This window comes from Aythya ferina (assembly GCF_964211825.1).
Source record: "Aythya ferina genome assembly, chromosome: 29".
NCBI classification, from domain to species: domain Eukaryota; kingdom Metazoa; phylum Chordata; class Aves; order Anseriformes; family Anatidae; genus Aythya; species Aythya ferina.
Genome location: NC_140326.1, coordinates 527,488 through 549,728, shown reverse-complemented (window position 1 = coordinate 549,728; position 22,241 = coordinate 527,488). Strand labels below are relative to the sequence as shown.

At 54.1% G+C, this 22,241-nt stretch overlaps 1 protein-coding gene across 4 annotated transcripts; it reads right to left on the bottom strand.

Annotated features, from left to right (window-relative positions):
- Nucleotides 1-1,118: 1,118 nt before the first annotated feature.
- ADAR (adenosine deaminase RNA specific) lies at nt 1,119-13,964 on the bottom strand. 4 transcript variants are annotated; one of them, XM_084500844.1, is made up of 15 exons: nt 13,899-13,964; nt 10,220-11,758; nt 8,829-9,015; nt 8,602-8,759; nt 8,047-8,188; nt 7,640-7,857; nt 7,236-7,392; nt 6,071-6,269; nt 5,380-5,473; nt 3,841-3,969; nt 3,603-3,736; nt 3,262-3,444; nt 2,661-2,773; nt 2,136-2,263; nt 1,119-1,858 (listed from the first exon to the last, which is right to left on the bottom strand). In XM_084500844.1, the coding sequence occupies exons 2-15, from the start codon at nt 11,659-11,661 to the stop codon at nt 1,618-1,620; spliced, it is 3,525 nt and encodes a 1,174-aa protein (XP_084356970.1). In that variant the 5' UTR covers nt 11,662-11,758; nt 13,899-13,964; the 3' UTR covers nt 1,119-1,617. The 4 variants fall into 4 exon arrangements, with proteins under 4 accessions (XP_084356970.1, XP_084356967.1, XP_084356968.1 ...); XM_084500841.1 differs by lacking the exon at nt 13,899-13,964 and adding an exon at nt 13,673-13,870; XM_084500842.1 differs by lacking the exon at nt 13,899-13,964 and adding an exon at nt 13,673-13,869 and having other exon boundaries at nt 6,071-6,242.
- Between the last annotated feature and the right edge of the window lie 8,277 nt (nt 13,965-22,241).

The window sequence follows — 22,241 nt, the reverse complement described above, 5'->3', positions numbered from 1 at the left end:
GCTGGGAGAAGAAAACCAAAATTGCCAAGGGTTGGAGCATAGTGGTGGGAAAACAGCTCCTGGGGAAGCGTCTGACTCCTTCCCACATCCCCATTTTAGCACCGGGTGCTCCCAGGACCTCCCCTGGCGATGCCAAAATCAGGGTGAGGGGCCTGAGCCCCGCATCCCTCGGGGCTCCCTGGGGCTGCGCTGATGCAGCAGCACCAGGAGGAGGCTGAGGCTGCTCCAGCTCCCTGCGGTGAGTGCACTGGCAGCAGGACACTATTTTTAGGTCTGACCTGGAGGCATGGACAGGGCAGCGAGCGCGGCAGTGGTGCCACCATCCTCTGCAAAAACCCAGGCTCAGCCCGCTGAAACCAAGAGCAGCCCTGGGATGAGCTGCAGTCATGATTTATTTTCATTTTATTGTAAATTGGGCAGTTTGAGGCCGAGGGTCGCAGCACGGGGACAGCAGCCCCAGCTGGTCCTGCTGCAGCAGCGCTTCCCACGCTGGCACTTGCAGGCAGGAATTGGCCTCATGGGGAAACATTTTAAATTGAGTGTTTTCTATAAATACCACTTATCCTCTGTGCAGCCAGGGAGCAAGGAGCAGACAGTGACCAGCAGCGGGTTGCTCTGGGGGAGGCCACACCCCAGAAAGGATTTAAAACCCAGACATTGCACCCAGCCAGAGAAATCCCGGGCTGCTGGAGTTGGTGCTCTCCAACCCCCTCCTCTCAAAGTGCTCCATGGTGTGTACAGGACAAGAGCCCCACTTAATGCAGCAGGCTGGGGGTTTGTCATGCTTTGCCTCACCTTTGGGGTGGAGTTCTGGGTGAGCACAGGACAGGACGGAGGGAGCAGCAACCCACACAGCCTCATGAGAGCCCAAGGAGGGGAGGAGCCCCCCATTCCCCAGCCACAGCACCCAGAGCTGCCAGCAGGGTAACAGAGGGGGAATGCAGACTGGAAGGGGCCCCAGCCCCAAAACCTCTTGGTTAAACTCAGAACTGCCTGAGTTTTGTGCAGAAAATTCCTTTTCTCATAGCCCTTTTCCCCTCCAAAAAAGCCCTCAGCTCTACCACCCAGGGATCCTTTTTCAACCTGCAGCAATTCACACAGCCGTGGAACAGAACCAGTTAACAATACAGAAAATTTATTAAACAGGGAATGTAACGCTGGCCGCCTTGCAGAGATCAGTCTGTGTCCCAGCCCAGACGGGCTGCCAGTCACCATCCAGAGAGAACAAGAGACATGAAACCAGCCAGCTTTCTCAAAAGAGAGAATTTGCCTCAAAACCTGCCAGAGGGAGCTGCAGTGCACAGTGCAGTGTTTCAGGTTTGCAGTCCAGGAATCCCTCTGGTTTCTTGTGCCTTCTTTTAAAAAAGAGAAGATGCGAACATAAAGCAAAGAGACTAAGCCTGCCCCAGATTAAAAAAAATACAACAAATTCCATGCATGTTTTAAAAGAGAAAAGGCAGGGTCTCAGAGCAACAGGAGCAGAGAGAAGGCAGCCAGGCCTACAGGGGAAACTGCTGCGTCCTACCGACTCCATTTCAAAATGGTGGTGGTGAAAGATGGATGCATACACCCATGCTCCCACCTGCACACTCAGCCACACACCCACAGGGAATCTCACTATGCATCAAGGAAAGAGAAATTATCTTCCTCTTGGGGTTTGCGGATCCAACTGCCGTAGCCCATCTCTTCTAGCGCGCTGAAGAAGCGCTGCTTAGCTTCTTGGTAGGACGTGGCTGCCTCCTTAGCTTCTGAGTACACCAAGAACTTCTGCAGGTCTTTGCGGTTGTTCTTGGCACATAGCTGCTGGAACAGGGCAAACGTTTTCCTCTTCGACACACGAGACACCTCCAGCTTCGGTCTGAGAGAAAAAGGCAGCCATGTAAGACACGACAGAGACACAAGCAGGAGCAGGGGACATGGGGAACAACCGCACAGTCGAACGCCTGCAAGATCTGGCTCAGTGAGACTGGTGTAGGGCCTGGGCTGGGCAGTGTTTGTTCTGCTTCAAGAATACTGGCTCAAATCAGCTTGAAATTCTCCCCGGACACGATACTGTAACTGCTCGGAGCATACCAATTCTTCATGGCTGCCCCTCTCTCCCCAAGCAGAAAATCAGCACGAAAGACTCCTCTTACCCATCTACTTTCCCTTTTGTGCCATCCAAGACTTCAACTTCGCTTTCATCAGCAAGGCACCAGTTCACTGAAGACTCCTTCGTCTTGCCCGTCTGCCTTGCAGAGTCGTATACGCTGACCCGCCCAACCTGCATTGTCAGGGGTAAAGGAGGGTTTTGTGAGGTGTTAAATCCCAGCTACCCCACTCTGCTCCTTCTGGGAACTGATCGCACTGGGTCTGATCTCATCTGGGACAAGCAAAATCTGAGGCGTTCCTGTTCCCTGTGGAGAGGGGGCTCAGCCTCTCCCAAGCACTAGGTTCTCACCAAGCTGAAGGCTACAGGGGCAACCCTTGGTCTCCTTTCTCCCAGTAACCCACAGACACTGGGGAACAACACAAAGTGCTGGTTTACTGGTCACTACCCTCCTGACCCTGCTGCAGGAGCTCTGTCAGGTGACACCCCTGCAGGGGCCTCAGTGAGGTCCAAGCCCATGGACAGAGGTGGAAGACAGGATGGAAATAAAGAGGTGTCAGGGCCACGGTACCTCAGGGTGGTTGATGTGATACGGAGCCTGCAGCCTCTTCTGCAGCACGTCCCCATCTCGCACCATGCGGCAGCAGATTGCACGCGTCAAGTGGCCCTGGCTGTACAAGTAACCTGTGAAGATGCACGCGAAGGCATTAGGAAACAGGGAACTGCACAGGTAATAGACAAGGCACACGCTGAGAACCACAGCACTTCCCACAGTCTACAGAATGCTGGCAGCCACAGGGATCAGCAACAGCGACCTCCTCATTGCTACACGTCCCCTAGACATGTAAGATGATTTATAGACTGCAACGTTTATCACCAGACACATCCAGGCAATTTTTGTCTCACCCTCCTAGATCACATGTGCCTTCTAAAAATCGAGAACCCTGGAGAAAAACCTCTCTCCACCTACTACATAAAATCCACAAACTCCCTTTATACTTCAAAACAGAACAGCTCTGCCAAGAACGGCGTTTCGGTCTGTTACTCCTACAGCCTCCACAAACGAGCTTTTCCACCCCTGTGGGAGGCAGGGTATTTGTCAGTGCAGCCCATTTCTAAGCAGCAGGGCAGCACAGCTGTCCCAACCCAGAAAGAACCGGTGGGTCTCATACCAAGTGTAACAGAACTGAGATAAACTGGCTCTATGAAGTGTGACAGCAGCGCTCCTTGCAAACCGAGTACATTCCAGCGTAAGATTTTGTCACTGCAGGACATGGTGCGCAGCCTCTCCCCATGCTGGATCCCATCCCAAGTTGGCACAATGTCACTCGACTCCACGGGAATGGTACCTTCCCCTGCACAAGCAAGGAAGAAAGCTTTTCTGTAGAGTCAGGTACTCAATAAACCTCAACACCCCATCAACAGCTGGATGGGAAGTTATCTTCTGCACACAGGCACTGAACGATCTCTGAAGTCAGCCTGGCTCTGCCACGCAGGGAGCAAACACACTCACCGTTCTCCACCTTGGTCCGCAGCTTGCCTTGCTTGGGGTTCTCAAAGAGAGGCTGATGCTGGGCTTGCCCCATCACGCTCGCCTGATCACTGCAGGATTTATCAAAGAGTGCCCCGTCCCCACAAGGTGCTGTGCTAGAAAAGAAATGCTCCCCAGGTCAGAAGCAGGTTGCAGGAAGCTGCCGTGGCCAGCAGTGCAGCAGCCACTCAGGTCACTGCCTGTACAACCCCATACAGACCTGACGTAGAGGTGAAAGGTGACATTGCTCTTTATTTTGAGTCTCTTCTTCCCCGCTGGCTCAAAAATGCTCTCTTCTGCAGAAGAAGGATTAGACGGGTCATACTTCATCAGCTCACTATAGAGAAACCTGAAAATAACAGCAGCATACCATCAAAAGGCTGCTTTGCCCCTCTAACAAGGAGTACCTCAGTCCAACCACTGCCACAAACTGAGGACACCGCTCCTCATCCTGCCACACACGAGAGCAAGACAAGGAGTCGTGGTGGGGAATACTTGGAAGCCAACCTACAGCATTTGACACTCCAGACAAGGCATGAAATAAAGCAGATTTCTTGCAATGCATAAGACATGTAGTAGAAAATGAGTATTCTGTCAGGTAAGCAGACAGAAGCACTGGAAGGGGAGAGAAAGGAGCCTGGCTGGCTCTGCTCTGCTGCTTGCATGCACCTGATCCAAGCGTGAAGACGCCTTCAAGGTTGGTAACCTAGCACCTTTAGTCAGCACCAAGTTCACATTAACAGTAAAAAGCCCCAAAGGCAGCTGAACACAAGCAGAATTGTTAGCACAACCCCACGATCCATTTACAGCGACTGGGTCTTTTATGGCTGCTTCTGTCCGGGACCAGAGAAAAACCTTGAGGTCTCCAACATGCTGTCAAGGACTAAAGAAAAACTGCGGCTTCACAGAGATTCCTCAAATAAAACCTGTGCAGGCACTTTGCAAGGAGAGGTGGAGCTCACCATTCTCATCTCTGACAGGCTTTGCTGTGCCAAAGCAGCCCAGCAGCCACAGCTGTCAAGATTAATAGCAGAGACAGGCAGTAAGCAAGAGCGCAACGCTCTGATTTTACAGCTTGCTGGGGAGCAGCCCTCAACACCTTCCAGCGCTGAGGAAGACAGATCCTAACAGCAGCAGACAAAGGCTTTACAAAACCAGCTGGCTTCGCTGTTCGTAACTGGGAAGGGCAGAAAATTATAAAAGGCTTGCCCAACTGCATCTCACTTCAGTTCAAGGAAAGAAAAAAGCGCCATGCTGGATGTTTATGCAAAGATGAGAACAATTGCACTGTTTGGTTTGGGGAAAGCCCCTCCCAACTGATGGAAAATAATTTCTCGCTTCTCAACATGAACACGTTTGACAAATTTTCCTGAAGCTTTCTACACCTGTGCCCAGAAAGGCCGCAGCAGGATCTGGTGGGCAGATTCCCCGACACTCTGACAGAAAGCTGGGCTCAGACTGAAACCACGCTTTGCGTGCTGGCCAAGCAGCCTCTGCAGGAGGCTTTATTTTAAGTACATCCAAAGCAGCCCTTGGGCTCTTGGCAGGTTTCCAGTTCGGTACTAATTTGGGACCATTCAGGCATGGCCCTTTCTTATCAGAAATCATATCCTTCTGTTTAACAACACATGGGTAAACAGCGGCGTTAAAGGATCACAGCTACCTCCAAAGGAACCATCACAGCTACATCCCTTTAGGATGAGGTGAGCACCTTTTGGCAGGCACCTCTCCCTCTCCTTTGGGTTTCCCCTTGTCTCACCTCACAAAACCTCTTCGAGAAATGATTTCCGCATGACAGTCATTCACAGTCTCCCCCTTCAAGCTCAGTTCTTCTCCTTTCACACATCGATTACCTGAAAAAAAACAAAACAAAACATCACAGAGTCAACACACAGCTTCACAGAAGAAGCAAGGATTTTTAAGGTTTTATCTCACCTGAGGTTTTACTTCTCTGGGCTTCTGAGTAGCAGCACCCTGACTATGAGATTATCCTGATCCAGGCAGTTAGGAAAATAAGGGACAAAGTACAGGCTACTTTAGGGATAGTGAAGGCTTAAGTTACCACAGTTTTAGGGCAGTGACCCTTCAAAACCCTCTGTGCTTTTCAACCAACCACTCTGGGTGGAAGCACAGCAGCTAACTGGGAAGAGGCCTAAGGTATACAAAGCTGTGAAACACTGGGGGATCTTGTGCTACACAACGCAGGAATCCACGCTCTGAAGGATGTGCACAGACTAGTGCAGAGCAATGCAAGCAAAGATTAAGAGCAATACAGCTGAAGGCACAATCACTTTGTTCTCTCTCTCTCTAACTAAATCACTTGTGACACTACGCCAGCCCCAGGAGCATTTCTTGCCCTCTCTGAAGAAGCCTGTAGCAATTCCCTACTCATAGCTGACAGGGAAGAGCAGGGGGTTCAGAGATCAGCTCATGCTGGAAGCTGTCCATACCTGTTCCGATGCTGACCACGACTCCCAGGTCGTTGTTTTCCCTCCGCATGATGATGGCAGCCAGGATCTTCCGCCCAAGCAGGCTGTGCTGGATGCGAGCAGTGAGGGCGTTGAAGCGCTGGTGGCTCAGCATGGCCATCTGATCGTGGAGGGTACTGCCACTTACAGGGAGCTGGAACGGGGATGCAGACCAGGATGGCTAAGAGACCACAAGCAGGTCAGTGAACAAAACAGCTCGAGCAGCAGCAGCTAGCCTGAAACACAGCTACCCAAGCAGAAGGCAGGAAGACAAAACACAGACCACAGGGAATGCAATTTTGGGCTGAACACACGGAGAGTATCAAGGGGTGGGTGAGGTTCTTTTGGTTATTTCTGGGGAAATACTCTCCAACGCGCTGAGCTCCGCTTTAAGCACGTCATCAACAGACAGCAGCAAGCTGTCCTCCTGGCAGCAAGCTCAATGGGCTGAGGAGCGGCCTCCTGGGATTGCCAGGGGGAACCCCACTGCAAAGGAACAAAACCAATCTTGCCCGTTCCCAGAGACTCAGCCGAGGAAATCTGTTACTGGTTTCGCAGGAATTCCTTCTCTGGCTGCCTGTTGGGAGACTGCACAGTCACTTGCCTCCTCTAGCACTGCTGACTGCCACACTGTCCCCGATGGATTTTCTATTTACAGACACAGCTGCTACACTCAGCTGTGCAGCTGGGAATGCAGCTTTTAAGACACCACAAAACTCAAGTGTGATTTAAAGAAGCACAGGTTTGGGACAGCCATCCTGACACAAACAGGGCTTTGTTCTTATCTGATACACGACTTTTTGAGCTGACATAATGTTTAGTGTACTATGAAGGAATGCAGAATGGAATTATTTTAATCACAAAACAAAAATGAGCACGTTCCTGCTCCACCACAGGAGCATATTTCAGCAGCTTGGGGAAGTATCTGAGGATAACATAGCCCTACAGCAGGCACCATCATGAGGGAAGAGAACGTCTATGCCCTGAGGAAACAACTAACCCATTTTAGGAGAGCAGCAGCTTATCTACACCTTCAGAGAACAACGATCTCACAGTTGCTCTTGAAGGCATTTTTCTGCTGGACTGAACAGCACAGGACAGGCAGGGCTAAAGAAGCAGCCCCAGCCTTGGAGGAAGAGGATGTTACCTCTGTGATGTTGATTCCCTCCATGCGCTCAGACTTCTCTGTTTCCCCGATCAGGACTCGGAGCGCTGCGTCAGCTGCCTCCTGCTTGCCCTGTTTTTTACTGTGTGCAGTTACAGCTGGGAACCAGCGGCCTCCAACCTTCGCCTGATAGACAAACCTGTAAAGACAGCAGCGCACTTCTGAGAACCTCAGAGGCCCCTGGATTTCAGTCTGCTTTTATATCTCAGTGTAAAAAAAGAGCAGAGTGGGGGTAGCTTATTGTTGTCTGGACACGAGGTTTGGCAGAGGCAGCAGAATGTCCTGTTGCCACCTTTAACTGCATCAGGAACTTTCTCCTGAAGAACGGATAGAGAACACAACAGCAAAAACACACAGTTTCCTCCCCGAGGGATGCAGCTACTTACTTTGGGTCATGGGGAGGTCCCGACTGGTCAATGAGTTTGAACTCTGCAGCAAAGCCATTAGAGCGGGCGTACTCCAGCAGGCCGCTGACAGGGTTGACGTTCAGGTATTTGATGAGCTCCCCAACACCCTTCGCTTTTGCTGCCTTGGATTCATCCGGAGCGATGACCTGTGCCCCACAGCCACGCGTGGACTGCTCACCCTGGGGCTTCACGACAGGCTAGAGCAGAGTTAGACAGGAGAAGGCTGTTAAATACAGAACAGCAGAACAGCTGGTATTACTGCGGGACAAAGCAAACCTCTGCTAGAGCCAGGACATGACTTTGTGGGGTGAAATCCAATGGAATACAAAACAAAGAGGAAATATGACAAACAAAGTACTTGGGTCTTATAAAGAAGCTCTCTGTACCTGTTCAGGTGAGGCACATGGCACAGGCTCTCCAGAAAGAATCTTCATGGCAACTTCTGCTGCCATTTGCTTTGCTCCCTTCTTGCTGTTTCCTACCACAGCAGGGAAAATTTGGTCACCCATTTTCACACAGTAGCTGAACCTGACAGGACATTATAGCATACAAAGAGTGTTAAGCATAGATGTTGCAGTCTGTTTATTACCCCCTTCTCCCAGTTTAAATTAAATCCTTCCACATTCTCTCTTATTTAAGTCTACCACGACGGCCTCAAACAGTTTGAAATGCCAGTCCAGCACTACCAGGTACAGTACAAGACTAGAAGCTGCTCCTGGTTTGGTAGAACAAACAGCATCCTTTTTCTCTGAGAAAAGGCATTACTTTTGGTCTCTTTCTGGAGGCAGATGTCTTGGAGAAGCGATTCCCAGACTCCTGGGATAAGAGAAGCACTCAGCTAGGTCAGCAATGACCACGGGAACGTGGGTAGCATGCTGAACAGCAAGGACATTAAAGAAAGGGTTTCTCTCCTCCCCGTAGTGGACAACGCCATGCCATACCTAGGATCATGAGGTGGGCCGTCCTGAGAAAGCAGCTGGAATTCAATCGTGTTCCCTGATTTTTGTCCATACTCCATTAATATGCTGATAGGGTGCTTCCCGGGAAGCACGTTCAGTTGAGCTGGAGCTGACGATGACTCTGGCTCTGAACACAAGGGCTACAGAAAGAAACCAATTTCAGACCAAGCAATGTTTGACCAGACTTACAAACAGAAGACAGGACTCACCAGTTCTGATTCAGAACTGTTGGATGGAAACGGCTCTTCACATTTAATTCCATCGGGCCTTCCGTTCTCTGCTTCTTGCATCAGGACCTTCATAGCGTTAGCTGCTGCCTCCTGCTTAGCAAGCTTTTTGCTCCCTGCTTCTGCTGGTGGGAACCGGCGCCCGCTGATCACTGCCTGGAACTTAAACCTTTGAAAGAAAAAAAAAAAAACAAAACAAGGTTAAACCACGAGGCAAAACCATGGTATTCTCACAGCAAGCAGCTCCTCTTGCGATTCAAATGAGAAGGAACAGCTAGCTGCCACAGACAAAAATATCAGGGATGCCAAGAGCTCTGCATCTGGGCCTTGCTTCATGGCATTTCCAGAGTCATACAGAGTCATGAGACATACAGCAGCTCTAGATTTCATTCTGAAAGTAAAGGATGAATTGTCTTGTTCCGCAGTTTCCAAGCCCAAGAAGTGCAATGGCTGTATGCAAATAACAGCTCAGCTACGTCTCCTGCACACAGAGGAAGCTTAAAAGCAGCTTGCAGTTCCATCTGCACCTGGTCATCCAGGGACATCTGTCCCTCCGGCATTTTCCCTGACTACTCAAAGTGCTCATGAACCACCCAGTGCGTTCACACCACCTCAGAGGTGCTGCCACACGTAAACCTCTTGCCTGCAATGTTTTTGCCTCCCTCCTCCTTGTGAGCACTACACGGCTTTCCTCCTGGCCTCCAGCCCCTGTGCAGAGGAAACCTGCTTCCAGAAAAAAGGGGTCAAGTGGGATCTGGAGAGGGGTTGTGGGGCTGAATCCATTCAGATCACCCCTTACAAAAAAAGCCTAGGACTCTGTCTTTAGAAATTAGGCCAATTTTCCTGTCTAGCGAGTCTATTGACGTACCCCAGTGTGGCACATACGTACTTTTCACTGTCTCACTGGTGCTCAGGAACAGCCACAATCTGACAAGTGGAGGCAGGACTCCACAAACCGTGGCGTCACACCACGCTCTGCTCGCACGGCATCCACTCTGACCTGCTGCACCACAGGGATGTTCTGAGCAGGTTCACCTCATCTAACCCGAGATATCCACGCCCAAGGGCTTTGTTTGGGGCTCCCTTTATACCACTTCCACAGAGAGAACATCCTGACTGCGTTTGGATAAGTGAGAGGCACCCCAGAAATGCCTGTTTTACTCTCTGTAATCTGAAAGTGATGAAATCCAGGCTGCCTGGGGTTAAATTTCATTTTTTTGTTTGTTTTTAAGCTGCTACAAGGAATCAGCAAGGCCAATCAGTCCCAAATGAGGTAAACATTAAAGAACAGGCCCTTGAGGACAAGGCCGAGGTGGAGTTGGTTCAGGTCAGCTTAAACAAAGAGACAGCTCAGGGAAGTTAGGAAATCTTACCGTGGCTCGTGAGAGGGCCCGCTCTGCTCCAGCATTTCAAAGTCACAGTGCTGAGAGGTGTACTGGGAATATTCGGTAAGGCCACTCACTGGGTTCTTCTCCTGACAAGCCAACAGTTTCTCGACAGGCGTACATGGGAAACCAGTGTCAAACTGGGCGGCGTAACTGGGGGAAGCCTGGGAGTTCACGATGGACTCCGACTCCTCAGGCTGCACGTTGATAGTGTTCAGATTGTCTGGGATGTCATCCGAAGCCCACCTGCCATTCTCAGAGCTGTCATAGGTACTGAAGCTAGAAAATACGGGCTTAGCGTCCTCAGGCACGGCTGCTTCTGTGTCACTGTCGCTGCTCCGGTCAGTCTGCCCCACAGCCTGCTGCCCGTTCTCCATACTCGATCCTGCTGCTGGTGAAGCTACAGCCACGGTCACCTCCTGTGGGTCTGCAGGAACAGAGGAAGATGGCAAACTCACCCCAGGCGCAGGATCTGCTCTTCTGGTTGCTGCGCTGGCCTTCAGCCGCATCTGCATCCGCTCGCGTTTCCTGTCGGTCAGGGACCATCGTGGAGGGTTGGAGTTTTCCTTGTGGACGTCGCCCAGCTTCTCCAGGGCGCTGAGGAAGGCGTTAACGTCCTTGGCCTTCGAAAAGCCAATGTTCTTAGCAAGGTTGAGCGCCGTCGTTTCTGCCACCCTGAACAAGTAGTTGCAGATTTTGTCCTTTGTCTCAGCCATCGTGGGGCTGACGTCTCTCGAGCTGGCCGCGCTCCTCTCCCCTCTGCTCTCAGAAGCTGAGGCCGCGCTGCCCCCGCCGTGCTCAGGAGGGTTTCTTTCTCTCCCCGTGCTTGGGCTGGCAATCCTCCACAGCGGCGGCGTCTCTTCGCCTTTGCGCAATTTGCCTTCTCTGAGGAGCTTGTACAAAATACGGTTGACTTCTTTCTTTTGAGTTTTAAGCTTCCGTGCAAGATCATAAACTGTACAAGTCTTCCCCACCCCAAGCTGCCTGAAGATATTCAGAATTTCCTGTTCATGGTTCTGCCCAGCAAGAGACAGTCGCTGGAAATTCAGACTTATGGTGTCAGAATCTCTCTCCCGGTTCTCCTGATTGTGGTGCTGAGGAGGGCGACAATGCGATGAAGTTTCCACCCGCGGGCACTTGTTGGAGAACCTATGGCATCCTGCTCTGCCACGCCTGGCTTGCCATCTCCCTGCAGGAGCTGCTGCCACAGCCGGCCAGCCTCCGACGCGCGGTTCCTTGTAGGATTGCGGCTCCTGGATTACACAGACTTCGCTGTCCTGCCTTTCTAGGAATTGCTGTCGTGAAAAGGCTTCCCGGTTAGTTTCCCATGAGGTACGGGGGCGGTGAAAGAAACCTGGGTTAGTGCTGGAGAAGTTAGGTCTTGAGCCGGTAAAATATGAGCCTTTGCCTCGAGTGGTGCCTCTGTTCATAGCGCACTGCTGCAGCACGAGGGGGGGCCGGGCTGCCTTCGTCCCGGTAGAAGAGAAGCTGCTGTTCCCTCGGCGCACTCCAATCCTGAACAGGAACCTGTCAGGAGGGGGAAAAACAGGACTTCAAAACCCAGTTACACAATTACAGGCTTCCAGAAACCCAGTCGGAACAGCCTCCCTGCTACCGAGACATCTGAGGCATCTTTGCCTTGCCAAACCTTCCTCTTTCCACAGCGTTTAAATTATTCATGTAAGCACAAATGGCAAATTCTGTCCACCCAGCACAAAATCCGGCAGTTGGGAATCACAGGTGAAGATACCCACGAGAAAACGGCTTAAAAAAAAAAACAACGAGTGACCCTCTCTTCTTTTGGGGCTGAATTTCAAGCTGGCTGCACGGAGGCTGTTTGTCTTCTGGCAATGCCTTCTGTCAAAGGCTCACCAGGCGCCTCCAAAACAGAAGCAGCTTTCACTTGACTGCCCTCAGGGAGGCGAGAATCACAGCTCTGGTTTGCAGAGAAACAGCGGCACGAGGAGGTGAAGCAGCTCGCACAGGACAGAGCAGAGCTGCAGCGGGCTCCGAGCAGTTTTTAGACTCGTGGCCTGAAGTCTGACACCCTAAATGTACTTTCCTTCCTGGACGTGACCTACAGAGGTAAAGCATCACACTGCACGAGGAGTAAAGTGATAACATACAGAGAAATCGGATAGGTGCAGGCTTCCTAACGGTATGAAAGGTATTTTGGGACCGTGGCCCCGATTTCACTCGCATCTCTGACAGCTGGGCCGTCCCCTGTGCTACAGGGCAGAGGTCTCAGCTTTTTAAATAAAAGAAACCAAACACAGGATAAAATCTAGCCCTTCCAGCACTGCTGCTTATGAACCGAGCGGGTAAAAACATGCAACTGATACCCTCCTACCTCCTCGGTGACACCCAGGTCACCTATCCTCACCTACATGGCTCAGGCTTTCTTTGGAAAACTGACTTGGTGAAGAAAGTTCCCTTCCTTCATACAAGGAAGGAAGTTCCCTCTCCTTCATGAGAGTTTTGCAGCCACGTGGTGCAAGCTTTGATGGGAGAGGTGTAGGAGCTGGCAGTGACACAGTGACAGGGAGAGAAGGAGGTGGGCTGCGTGCGGGGTAATTCATTCCTAAAGTCACTTAAATGGCAGAATAACAGCAAAATGCACAGAACCGAGTACAGCTCAAGGTCACTGGGGGGGTTCACTCTTTAAACAAGCGGGTTAAAAACCCCTGCCTGCACCCAGCCATCACCACGGGGACTTCATTCCGTCCCCACCCCGGGAACACCGCGGGCTCCACGGGAGGGGAGCCCTGAGCTCAGGGCAGGGCTGGCAGAAGGATGAGGGGTCGGGGATTCACTCCCAGGCTGATGCTCTTACCTCGCTCTTGGCCATCAGCTCCCACACGCGCCAGGCCCAACCGTGCAGAGCGCAGGCAGCACCGGGCCCCACCGGGCACCCCCGCAAGATGGCCGCGAGCTCCCTTTCGGTTTCGGTTCCCGCACCCTCCCCGCCCCAACGGGGGCGGGCAGCGCCCAGGCTTGGCCCCGTGCCCGGGACAGCGGCGGGGAAGGGACGGAGGAGACGGGGAGGGGGAGGCGCAGGCAGGTCCCGGGGCTGGGCAGCGCTCGGGGAGCGGCTCCCGGCGGGAGCCTCGGCCCGGCCGCCAGCACCGGGGCTCTCCCGGTGGTACCGGGGGCTGCGGGACCCCCGGCCCCTCACGGCCGCCGCTCCGCGGGGCGGCTCCCCTGGAAACTCCGCAGCGGGGACGGCTCCGGGCCCACCGCCTGCGGCCTCCGGGACACCGGGAGGGGAACGGGGGGGGGGGAGCAGCCCCGGGCCGCACCGGGCAGCCCCGGGCCACACCGGGCAGCTCACGGGGCAGCACGGCCCGGCTCCCCGAGCCTCCCCCCGCCCGCCCCGGGACTGCCGGTGCCGAGCCCGCCCCCCCGCACCTCCCTTCCCCCCCCCCTCCGCCGCCCCCTTACCCCCTCCGCCGCCGTCGGCGCCGCGGCGGGCGCAGGATGATGACGCCACCAGGCCCCGGCTGCGCCTGCGCGCAGCGCCGCGAGGCCGCGCGGCCGCCATCTTCCTTCAGGGCACAGAGCTTCAGGGCCCGTTTGCAGGCCGGGCAACGCATCGCCGCGGCGTGCCCGAAGCCTGGCCGCGACACCCGGCTCCGCCACGGGTGTGGGGGGGATGCTACGGGGGTACCTTGTGGCGGGGGCCGGCGGTGGAGGCTCCGGTTTTATCCCGGGGGGCGGCGGGAGCGGCCGCCTCAGGCCTGGGCCCGCACGTGCCCGGCACGGCGCATGCGCCACGGTCCCGCCGCTGGGCCGCGCATGCGCACTGCGCACGGGCCGCGTGCCGGGGGGGGCCCAGTGGCTCCCCGACCCCTGTGGGGCTCCTACCCCAAGGCCACCCCCCCCAAATCCTGCAGCCCCCCCGGACTCCCCCCTCCTCAAAACAGTGACGTTTGGGGACGTTTTTGTGAAGCTTAGGTTCAGGGTTGTTTAGATTGCTTTTCTTTTTTTTTTCTTTTTTTTTTTTTTCTTTTTTTTTTCTTTTTTTTTCCTTTTTTTCTTTCTTTCTTTTTTTTTTTTTCTTTTTTTCAGATGATTCTGGGATTTTTTATTTTTATTTTTATTTTTTCTTTTCTGGAAGATTTGGGGGTTTGTATTCCCCAGGCCAATTTCTGCATTTTATTTTATTTTATTTTATTTTATTTTATTTTATTTTATTTTATTTTATTTTATTTTATTTTATTTTTCTGTAACAGGGATGCTCATTTTCTTAAATAATAAAAAAAAAAAAGGCCCCCCCCTCAGTCAGCTGAAATTTTCACCTCTTGATTCCTGGAGGGATTTGGGAGTGCAGAAAGCCCTGCCTGGGATGAGGCTCAGCCCAGAGCCGCAGACACCGGGGTCAGGCACTCCCAGCGCAGCCAAGCAGCGTTTCATTTCTCACCCACTCATGAGCAGCGTGAATGACTGCGGCGTGCAGAGCACAAACCATCAAATCCTCAATCTGTTCCTTTTTTTTTTTTTTTTCCCCGTTAATTGCCTGTGATCACTCTGAAGCTTTAACCCAGCCTCAGTGAATCTGATTCATTCCTGCAGCTCCCGAGGCCCCGCAGGAGGGTTACGGAGCTGCTCCCTGCGGTGTCGGCGTGATTTACCCTGTCTGTGAAATAAATAATCTATAGCACGAGTTATGGAGCCATACATCCTCCTGAATTGCAACGCCCCGAATGCGACAGCTAGCCACTTAATCGATACGAGTTCATTCTCCGTTCTCCTCGTTTGTGGAAAATTGGGCAGCCTCCAAGCTGGTTTCCATAGGAACGTGATTTGAGACCATGCGAGCCGAGCTGCCGGAGGCCCGGCGTTAGCACGGTGGCGTTCTCAGCCTCGTGCTGCCAGAAGCTCCCGGGGCCCCCCCGTATTGCAGCCGCCCAACGCTGGGCTCCCGCTCGCTGGAAATGGGCTCGGGGAGTTCATTTGTGCTGGAGATCAGGCGCCGATAACCGCTTCGTGTGCTGCTGTGGCCGAGGCGGAGGCTGCTGCCTGCAGGCTGCTGCCTCCAGCCCGTGGTGGGGGCTGAGGAGGGTCCCTCTGCCCCCCCGGCAGCACCCCACACGAGAGCTGCCGGGGCTCGTCCTGCCCCACGCCCCGTGGGGGCTCCCCCAGGCCCCCACCGGAGGCTTCCCGGAGCCGCCGTCCCCGCGCGATGGCAGCATTTGCTAAGGCACTAACGGGCCGGAGACGCCTCAGGTGTCTGCTTTGTTTTGCCTCCCTCTTCTGAAATGAAATGAGATGAAATAAATTGTAGCACAGCTCCCCCGCCCGACTCCCTGTTCAAATGCCAGCTCTTGGATACGGCTATTGTTCCGCCGAGCTTCATTTTAAAGCTGCTTTATTAGCCGCTCTGAAATATCGCTTCCTCGCTGTTGAAGTCAGCCTGTTCCTACCAGGGAGATAAAAGCCGATGGCTTGATTGCAGAGGGGACATTTTGTTGCTCTCCTAAATCAGATGGCTGCATTGTTTAATTGAACATGGCCCTGGGAGCGCTGCTGTGTTATCGGGCTTGCTGGTGCCTGCCCCCCTCCACCCCAGGAGCAAATTCTGCTCTCGTGCTGCCGATCCGAGAGGTGCAGTTAGGTGCTGGCCTTCTTGCAGGAGCCCCCATCAAGCCCTCTGGGCTCCTCGCACAAGGAATTGGGCTGATTCAGACCCTCCATTCTCCAAACCAGGCAGTGTTGCTCTTCACGCTCCGGGTGCAGATGCAAAGCTGGGAGCTGGCATGGAAAAACCGCAGCTCCTGTGCCTTCAGTTCCCATGCAAAGTATTTTTTTTCCCCCACAGATAATTTGTTTGTAGCTAAAACCACAGTGCAGGTAACGTGATGGGTCCATCCGGGAGTGTTTTTGTGGTGGTATGCTTTTTATACAAGCGTCTAGCAATTAATCAGCCCGAAGAAGAATTACCCCTAGCTTGTTACAGCACCACAGGACAGGACCGAGCTCTGCGTGGACCAGCTGGCGCTCGCTGGCAGACAGATGCACAGACACCTGCTCATCCGGAGGGAGGTTGCGCTCACACCTCCAGCCCTCGGCCTCTTTTTTCTCAGACATGGGAAAATCTGACCCATCCTGAGCCTGGGGCACAGGGGAAGGTGCTGAATTGCCATTTTTTTGCTTTGCTTCAGCCCCTCCGAGCCTGCTCCTGCTCCCACGGGGCTGTTTCCCAGCTGGCAAAGCAGCAGGGCTACGCGGAGCATCGCGCAAGCTTTTTCTTCTAAGGCTCCTTGCCGTTCAGCAAAGGCGTGAACCTGAGCTTTGATAAAGCCCCGGCAGCTGCCATGTCTGCTCTCCAGAGATGTCAGCAGCAATTACTCATCTCCAGAGCTCCCGGTGCGGAGGGGAAGGGGGGGACTCTGCTGCTTCTCCCATCCACACGCCGCTGGTCCTGCTCCGGGGACGGGACAGCACGCTCCTGCGGCCAACATATTCGGCCCCGGGGTGGGAAGCGTGGTGTGGGAAGGCAGGTGTGGATGGCACAGATGCGGCAGTGCAAGGAGCCGCAGCAGTGACTCCCAGCGCAGCTGCTGCAGTGAGGAGCGCAGGTTTGTGCCGGCTCTTACAAAAGGCAGGGCGTTGCTTGGAAAAAAAGGCAGGAGATGGAGCGCGGCACCGCCGCCGGCTGATCCTCGCGTGGCTGGGGATGCCACGTGAGCACAGCCTTCGCCTTTAGCTCTTGGATGATCACAGGCTTATCTGCCATGGGTTCACGGCCATCACAGTGTCCACTTGGCAACTTTACCCTGCGGTGTTCTCCTTCAGCCTCGCACCACAGTTGCCAGGGGCTCGTTTGGCTTGGGGACAGGTTGTTCCGCCGCTGCCACCGCAACCAAGCGCTCTCTGGCCTTTTGCTGCCTTCAGACACCGGCGTCACTCCTTGGCGTGGCTCACGCTGCTCCAGCCTGGTCATCTCCTCTTTATCAAGCTGTTGTCCCTCAGGTGGTGGCTGAAGCACCACAGGGTGTGGGATGGGTGCCCGGCACCTCTCGCAGAGATTTCTTGGAGGGGGATCAGCATGAAGGGGACCCCACGGCCACTGAGAATTGATGCAGCAGCTCCCAGAGAGTGAATCAGTTACATTAATGAACACTTCCAAATGCCAGATTCCGAGGAGCTCCCTAATATATGGCATTAATATTCTCTTCTGTAACCTTTACGTTGCCATCCAGTCCAGTTCCCTTTTGCCCTTTGCTACTCCCTTTTGCGTTTAATATTAAATCTGATTTGGCAGAGAGAGGGCTTTACTGTGCACTCAGACAAATCAAAGGGATTTCACAATCCCTCAGCTGGGAAAAGCATCAGCCCGAGGGCAGAACGCATCCCCTGGGGCTGCGCCCCCAGGCAGGGCTCCCCGCTCGCAGCTCCCCTGCTGCTCGTCACCACCCCGAGGGCAGGGAGCCAGGGGCGGTTTTTCATCCGCAGCGCTCGAGGCGCTCGCCTCGGGGCTCAGCCGAGCCGCCTCCCTGCTGACCCTGCCATTTTCTTCAAGGTCAGCGCTCTGCAAACTTCGGGAGCTGCCTGGGGAGGCAGCGAGACAGACAGCCCGCTGCTCTCAGCTCCTTTTTATTTATGGAGCTATTGAGCACAGAGAGACTGTTTAATGGATTGTCTCGCAAGGGAAAGCCTGGCGCAGCCGGGTCTCCAAAGGGCTTCCTTGCGTGGAGGACTTCTTTGTGCCTCCCACAGGATCCTATTACACCTTCTTCTCGGCTTGTTCTTTATTCGCTGTGAATTATTTTTTCACGCAGCACAACCCAGCTGACAGAGCCGAGAGCTGTAGATCAGTGACTCGCAGAGATGGATAGGCAGGAGGGCGGCTGGAGGGAATGATGGATGGCACGGAAGATAGTTGTTTGCAGATCTCAGGGACATGTACGGTGCTTTAATTGGTTGGTCTGCACAGATTTCCCCACAAACAGCATTTTTTAATCTAAAAGAAAGCAAGAAACTGGAACGTGTCTTGCTTCTTTCATGACTTCCCTGGAGGCAGCAGCAGCACATTAAGGAAAAAGAGAAGGAGGAGGAAAAAATAGTCAGAAGCACCAGGTGGCTGAATATCTTGCAGCCTAATTGATTCCTCTTTAATTAGTACAAAACCTGTTGCTCCCAACCAACGTTCAGTGCAGGCTTTGGAGCAAGCAGCATCCTCCCCGGCTCCACACCAGTTTGGCGTGGCGGCACGAGGCGAGGAGCAGCTGGGGAGCGGCGCAGAGCTGACGGTGCCACCTCAGCACCTGGGGACAGGGCTCACCTCCAAGGTCTGAGGTGTTCTTCCAAGCAGCAAGAGCCAGAGGAGAAGAGAGGAGAGGAAGCTGTGTCAGCACAAGGTGTTGGAGGGGAGCGTGTGGGTAACGTGACACTTCGCCTGCCCTCGCGTGGAAACCGCTCGCCAGTTATCACCCCAAACACAATGGCATTTTTCAAATGGAAAAGAGCTTAATGCCATTAAACTGTTTGTCGTGGATACGATTTCAAGAGGCTTCATCCAAGTTCAAGCCTGCTTCTGGCTTGTACGTGGCCAGTGAAGACAACCCTACAGCAGCGTGCTCCTGAGAGCCCAGCGCCAGGGCAGGGCAGGAGCCAACCCTCCTCCAGAGGCAGCCTTAAGTGCAGGCGTACGTAGCACACAGGAGCAGATATTTAGCTTCAGAATATCAGCTTGCTTTTTTATTAGTGGAAAGGATGATGTTCACTTCCAGTGAAGTTACTTCTCTGCTTGCTGCCTCCTGAATTCTGAAAGGACGTTCAGGGACTTGCCTGAACCAGGTTCTGTGCTCGCTGCTCCCAGGTCAGGTGGGGACTTTCTCAAGCAGGCTCAAACTCAGCCCCCGCAAGCATCTGGCCAGGTCTCTAGGGCTTCTGAAAATGCCACTTTATGGTTTTCATTTTGGTCTTTCTGATCCATGTCATCCCTTCCACCAGCACAACGTGGGCACAGCCACTCCCCTCTCACCCAGCAGCTCCTCTGCAGCAGGAATCTGACTCTGCTTCTGGACCCCCACATCTGTCAAAATACTGGCATGGAAGAGGCGATAACTGGTCTGGAGGTCTTGCAGCAAAGCCCCCTCTGCCAGCCGGTTCGCAGCAGTTACCATTGCTTAAGCACAGTGGCTGCTCCCCAGCAGGAAATCCAGAAATACCCATTTAGGTAGAAAAGTGTAATTTACCATTGCATTTCACAGCTGGTTCCTGCTGAGAAACCCTTCTTATTGTGCGAGTGCCAGGCCAGCAGGCTCTGGGAAATGGAGATAGCTTCTTCCATCCTGATAACCACGCAAAGGGACACAAATGCCATTAATACGAGCCTGGCATCTTTGCAGGCAGATGCATCCTCTGTGAGCGCTCATGGGAATTGCAGGCACGTCTGGGAGAGGAGAGGAAGCTCATGTGCGAACACTGCGGCCTGACCAGAAAGATAACAGCACCCAGTAGCAGCTAAAACATCCCCTACGAGCATCCACATGCAGACCCAGCCCCGCAGGTCGCTGCTGCTCTGGGTGACCGTGGAGAAATGCCGGAGACCCCGGAGCAGGAGGGGAGGCAGCCAGAGCCCCCTCCCTGCCGTGCACCTCACAACAGATCAGGAGCAGTTTTCGCGGTGCCGAGCTGCTTGGCTGATGTTGCCCAGAGCTCTCCGGAGGCGTGATGTGGCCTGCAGACCTCACACCGCGCTGCGGGATAATTAACAGTAACTAACAGCCCCAGCGGCGCCTGCGCTCCCAGGGCCGGGGTGATGAAATTAGCAGCCAGGCAGCCCCAGTTTTACCTTGGAAAATGAGCCCGTGTGAAATGGAAACAACCGCAGGGAGACAGGCCCCGAGCTTGTTTTATTCCTGCAGCAGAGCTCAGCCTTGGAGGGGGAGGTTATTCAGGAGGCTTTGCTGATTGCAGCTCCCCGTGGCTGCAACCTGGCCCCTCGAGAGCAGAAAACCACTCTGCGGCTGCCTGCTGGGTGCCCTTCAGCAGGTAAAGGGGCTTTCAGCTCGTCAGCTGGGGAAATGGCAGCGTGCAGAAGCTGGAGCCCTCCTCCTGCCTCCTTCCAAGCACAGAACCTGCTGCAAAGCCCCCGGCGGCCACGCGCCCGCCCTCGTCCCCAGGAGCTGCCTCCTGCGCCCAGCTCATTTCCAGCACGCAGGTGCCTATTCAAACCCAGGGCTCGTGGAGCAATTTCCTCGTGGTTCTCCCCTCCCTGCTGAAGGCCAGCAGTCCCCTACTGATTATAAAAAGCTCCATCTGCTTTCAAGAAACCGTTGAGCGAAACAATTAATAGCTTTTTTTTTCTTTCCCTTCCCATCTCCGCCACCGCAGCGCACACACCGATGCTGCCACGGGCACTGAGCGTCCCCCCCAGGCTGGGAAAGCAGAGGACAAGGGGACACGCGAGGGACACGGTTCTCTGCCTCCATGCAGAAGCCTTAATCCTAAACCATTAATAAAAACAGATTTCATGCCGCACGCAGAGATTAAAGGAATTTCACCTAGTCTCCGGGGGCAGCATCAGAGCTACAGCTGTAGTCACACGTTGGGGGCTCTGCTTCGCTAAGCCACTAATTTGGGAAATGAAGCTATATGCTTTTAATCGCTTATCAAAGAGCCCCTCAAATTGTTGGAGGTATTTTTAGAGTTTACAGGTATTAGCTCAAAAAAAAAAAAAGCCCAATTTACGGATTCGTCACGGTTCAACCGCCACACATCACCCCCTCCTTCCTCCTCTGCTGGCCCCGCAGCACCCACGCCTGGATCAGCCAAAGGCTTGTGCCCACCCGAGCCCTCCTGCCACGTGTGCAGGACGTGTCCCGGGGCAGCTGCTTGGCTGCCAGGCCCTCGCACTGCTGCTGCATTGCCCGATTTTTTATTTTTTTTTCTAAATGGACTGAGCCAAAGCTCACAGCACAGCGCTCACAGGCTTCAAGCGAGGCTTTTGAATCGTCGCCTGGATTTAGCAGCACCAAGTGGGAAAGGCTCCAGCTTCCCCTTCTCTTCTGTTCCCTCTCTGAAGTTGTTTTTGTGCCCTTTGCGCTCCAGCCAGCTTTCATCCTCATTTGTTAGAGGTAAGGGACAAACCAAGCCATTAGCTGGATTGAAGGAGCAGTCCAGGTCTGACACATTCATGTCTGTAGTGCTCAGGTCACGCTGGGGGAAGCAGGAGGGGAATCCTCAGGACACCTCGGTGCATGGCAAGAGGAAGGAGGACTTGTGACACTAGCAAGGACCTGGAGTGTGCCACAGACCCCACGAGGCACATGGAAACCCCAAACGCCTTCAGCAAAACCCCTCTGGGAGCAGGTGGCTTGAAAACACCTTGCTGCTCGTGTAGGAACCTGAGATTCCTGGGAGGGAGCAAGGAGCTCACGCGGCCCTACAAAGCGCCGAGCAGCTCCCGGCACGGAGCTCGTGTCGCAGCTGGAAGGTGGCAGAGCAGCCCCGGGCTCTGGTAGACGCCGCAGCCGTCTGCTCAGGTTTCTCCAGGCACTTCTCCTCCCTGCTCGTCGCTCTCATTCAGAAAAGACGAGCCCGGCGCGGATCAGAGCCAGGCGGGCTGCCAGGAGGGAGCCTGCGATTAGGAGCAAAGCCGGCATCTGCCACCTCCGCGGGCACAGCTCCTCCCTCGGTCCAGCTCAGGGTGACCCACGGGGAAGTTTAATTCTCTCTGGTGCCAGTGGCAATGACAGAAGCCACCTCAAAGCCTGGCACTGGTGCTGCTACCCCCGTGCCTCCCTCCAGCCCCATCGCTGTCTGCACCTCAGCACCCCCACGGTGCAACGGAGCGGGGATGCTCCCCCCTCTCCAGGGTCTCCCCGAAGCACATGGATGGACCATGGCAGCCTGGCGCAGACCCCCAGAGGCACAAAACTGCTTCCCAGGGACATGCAGGGAGCTCAGCACCACCTGGGGACGTGCTACCCAATGCCACGGGTTTCCCACCCTGCACCTCTTGCGGCACGGGGTCGTCCTACAGGAGCGATGCAACCACGGC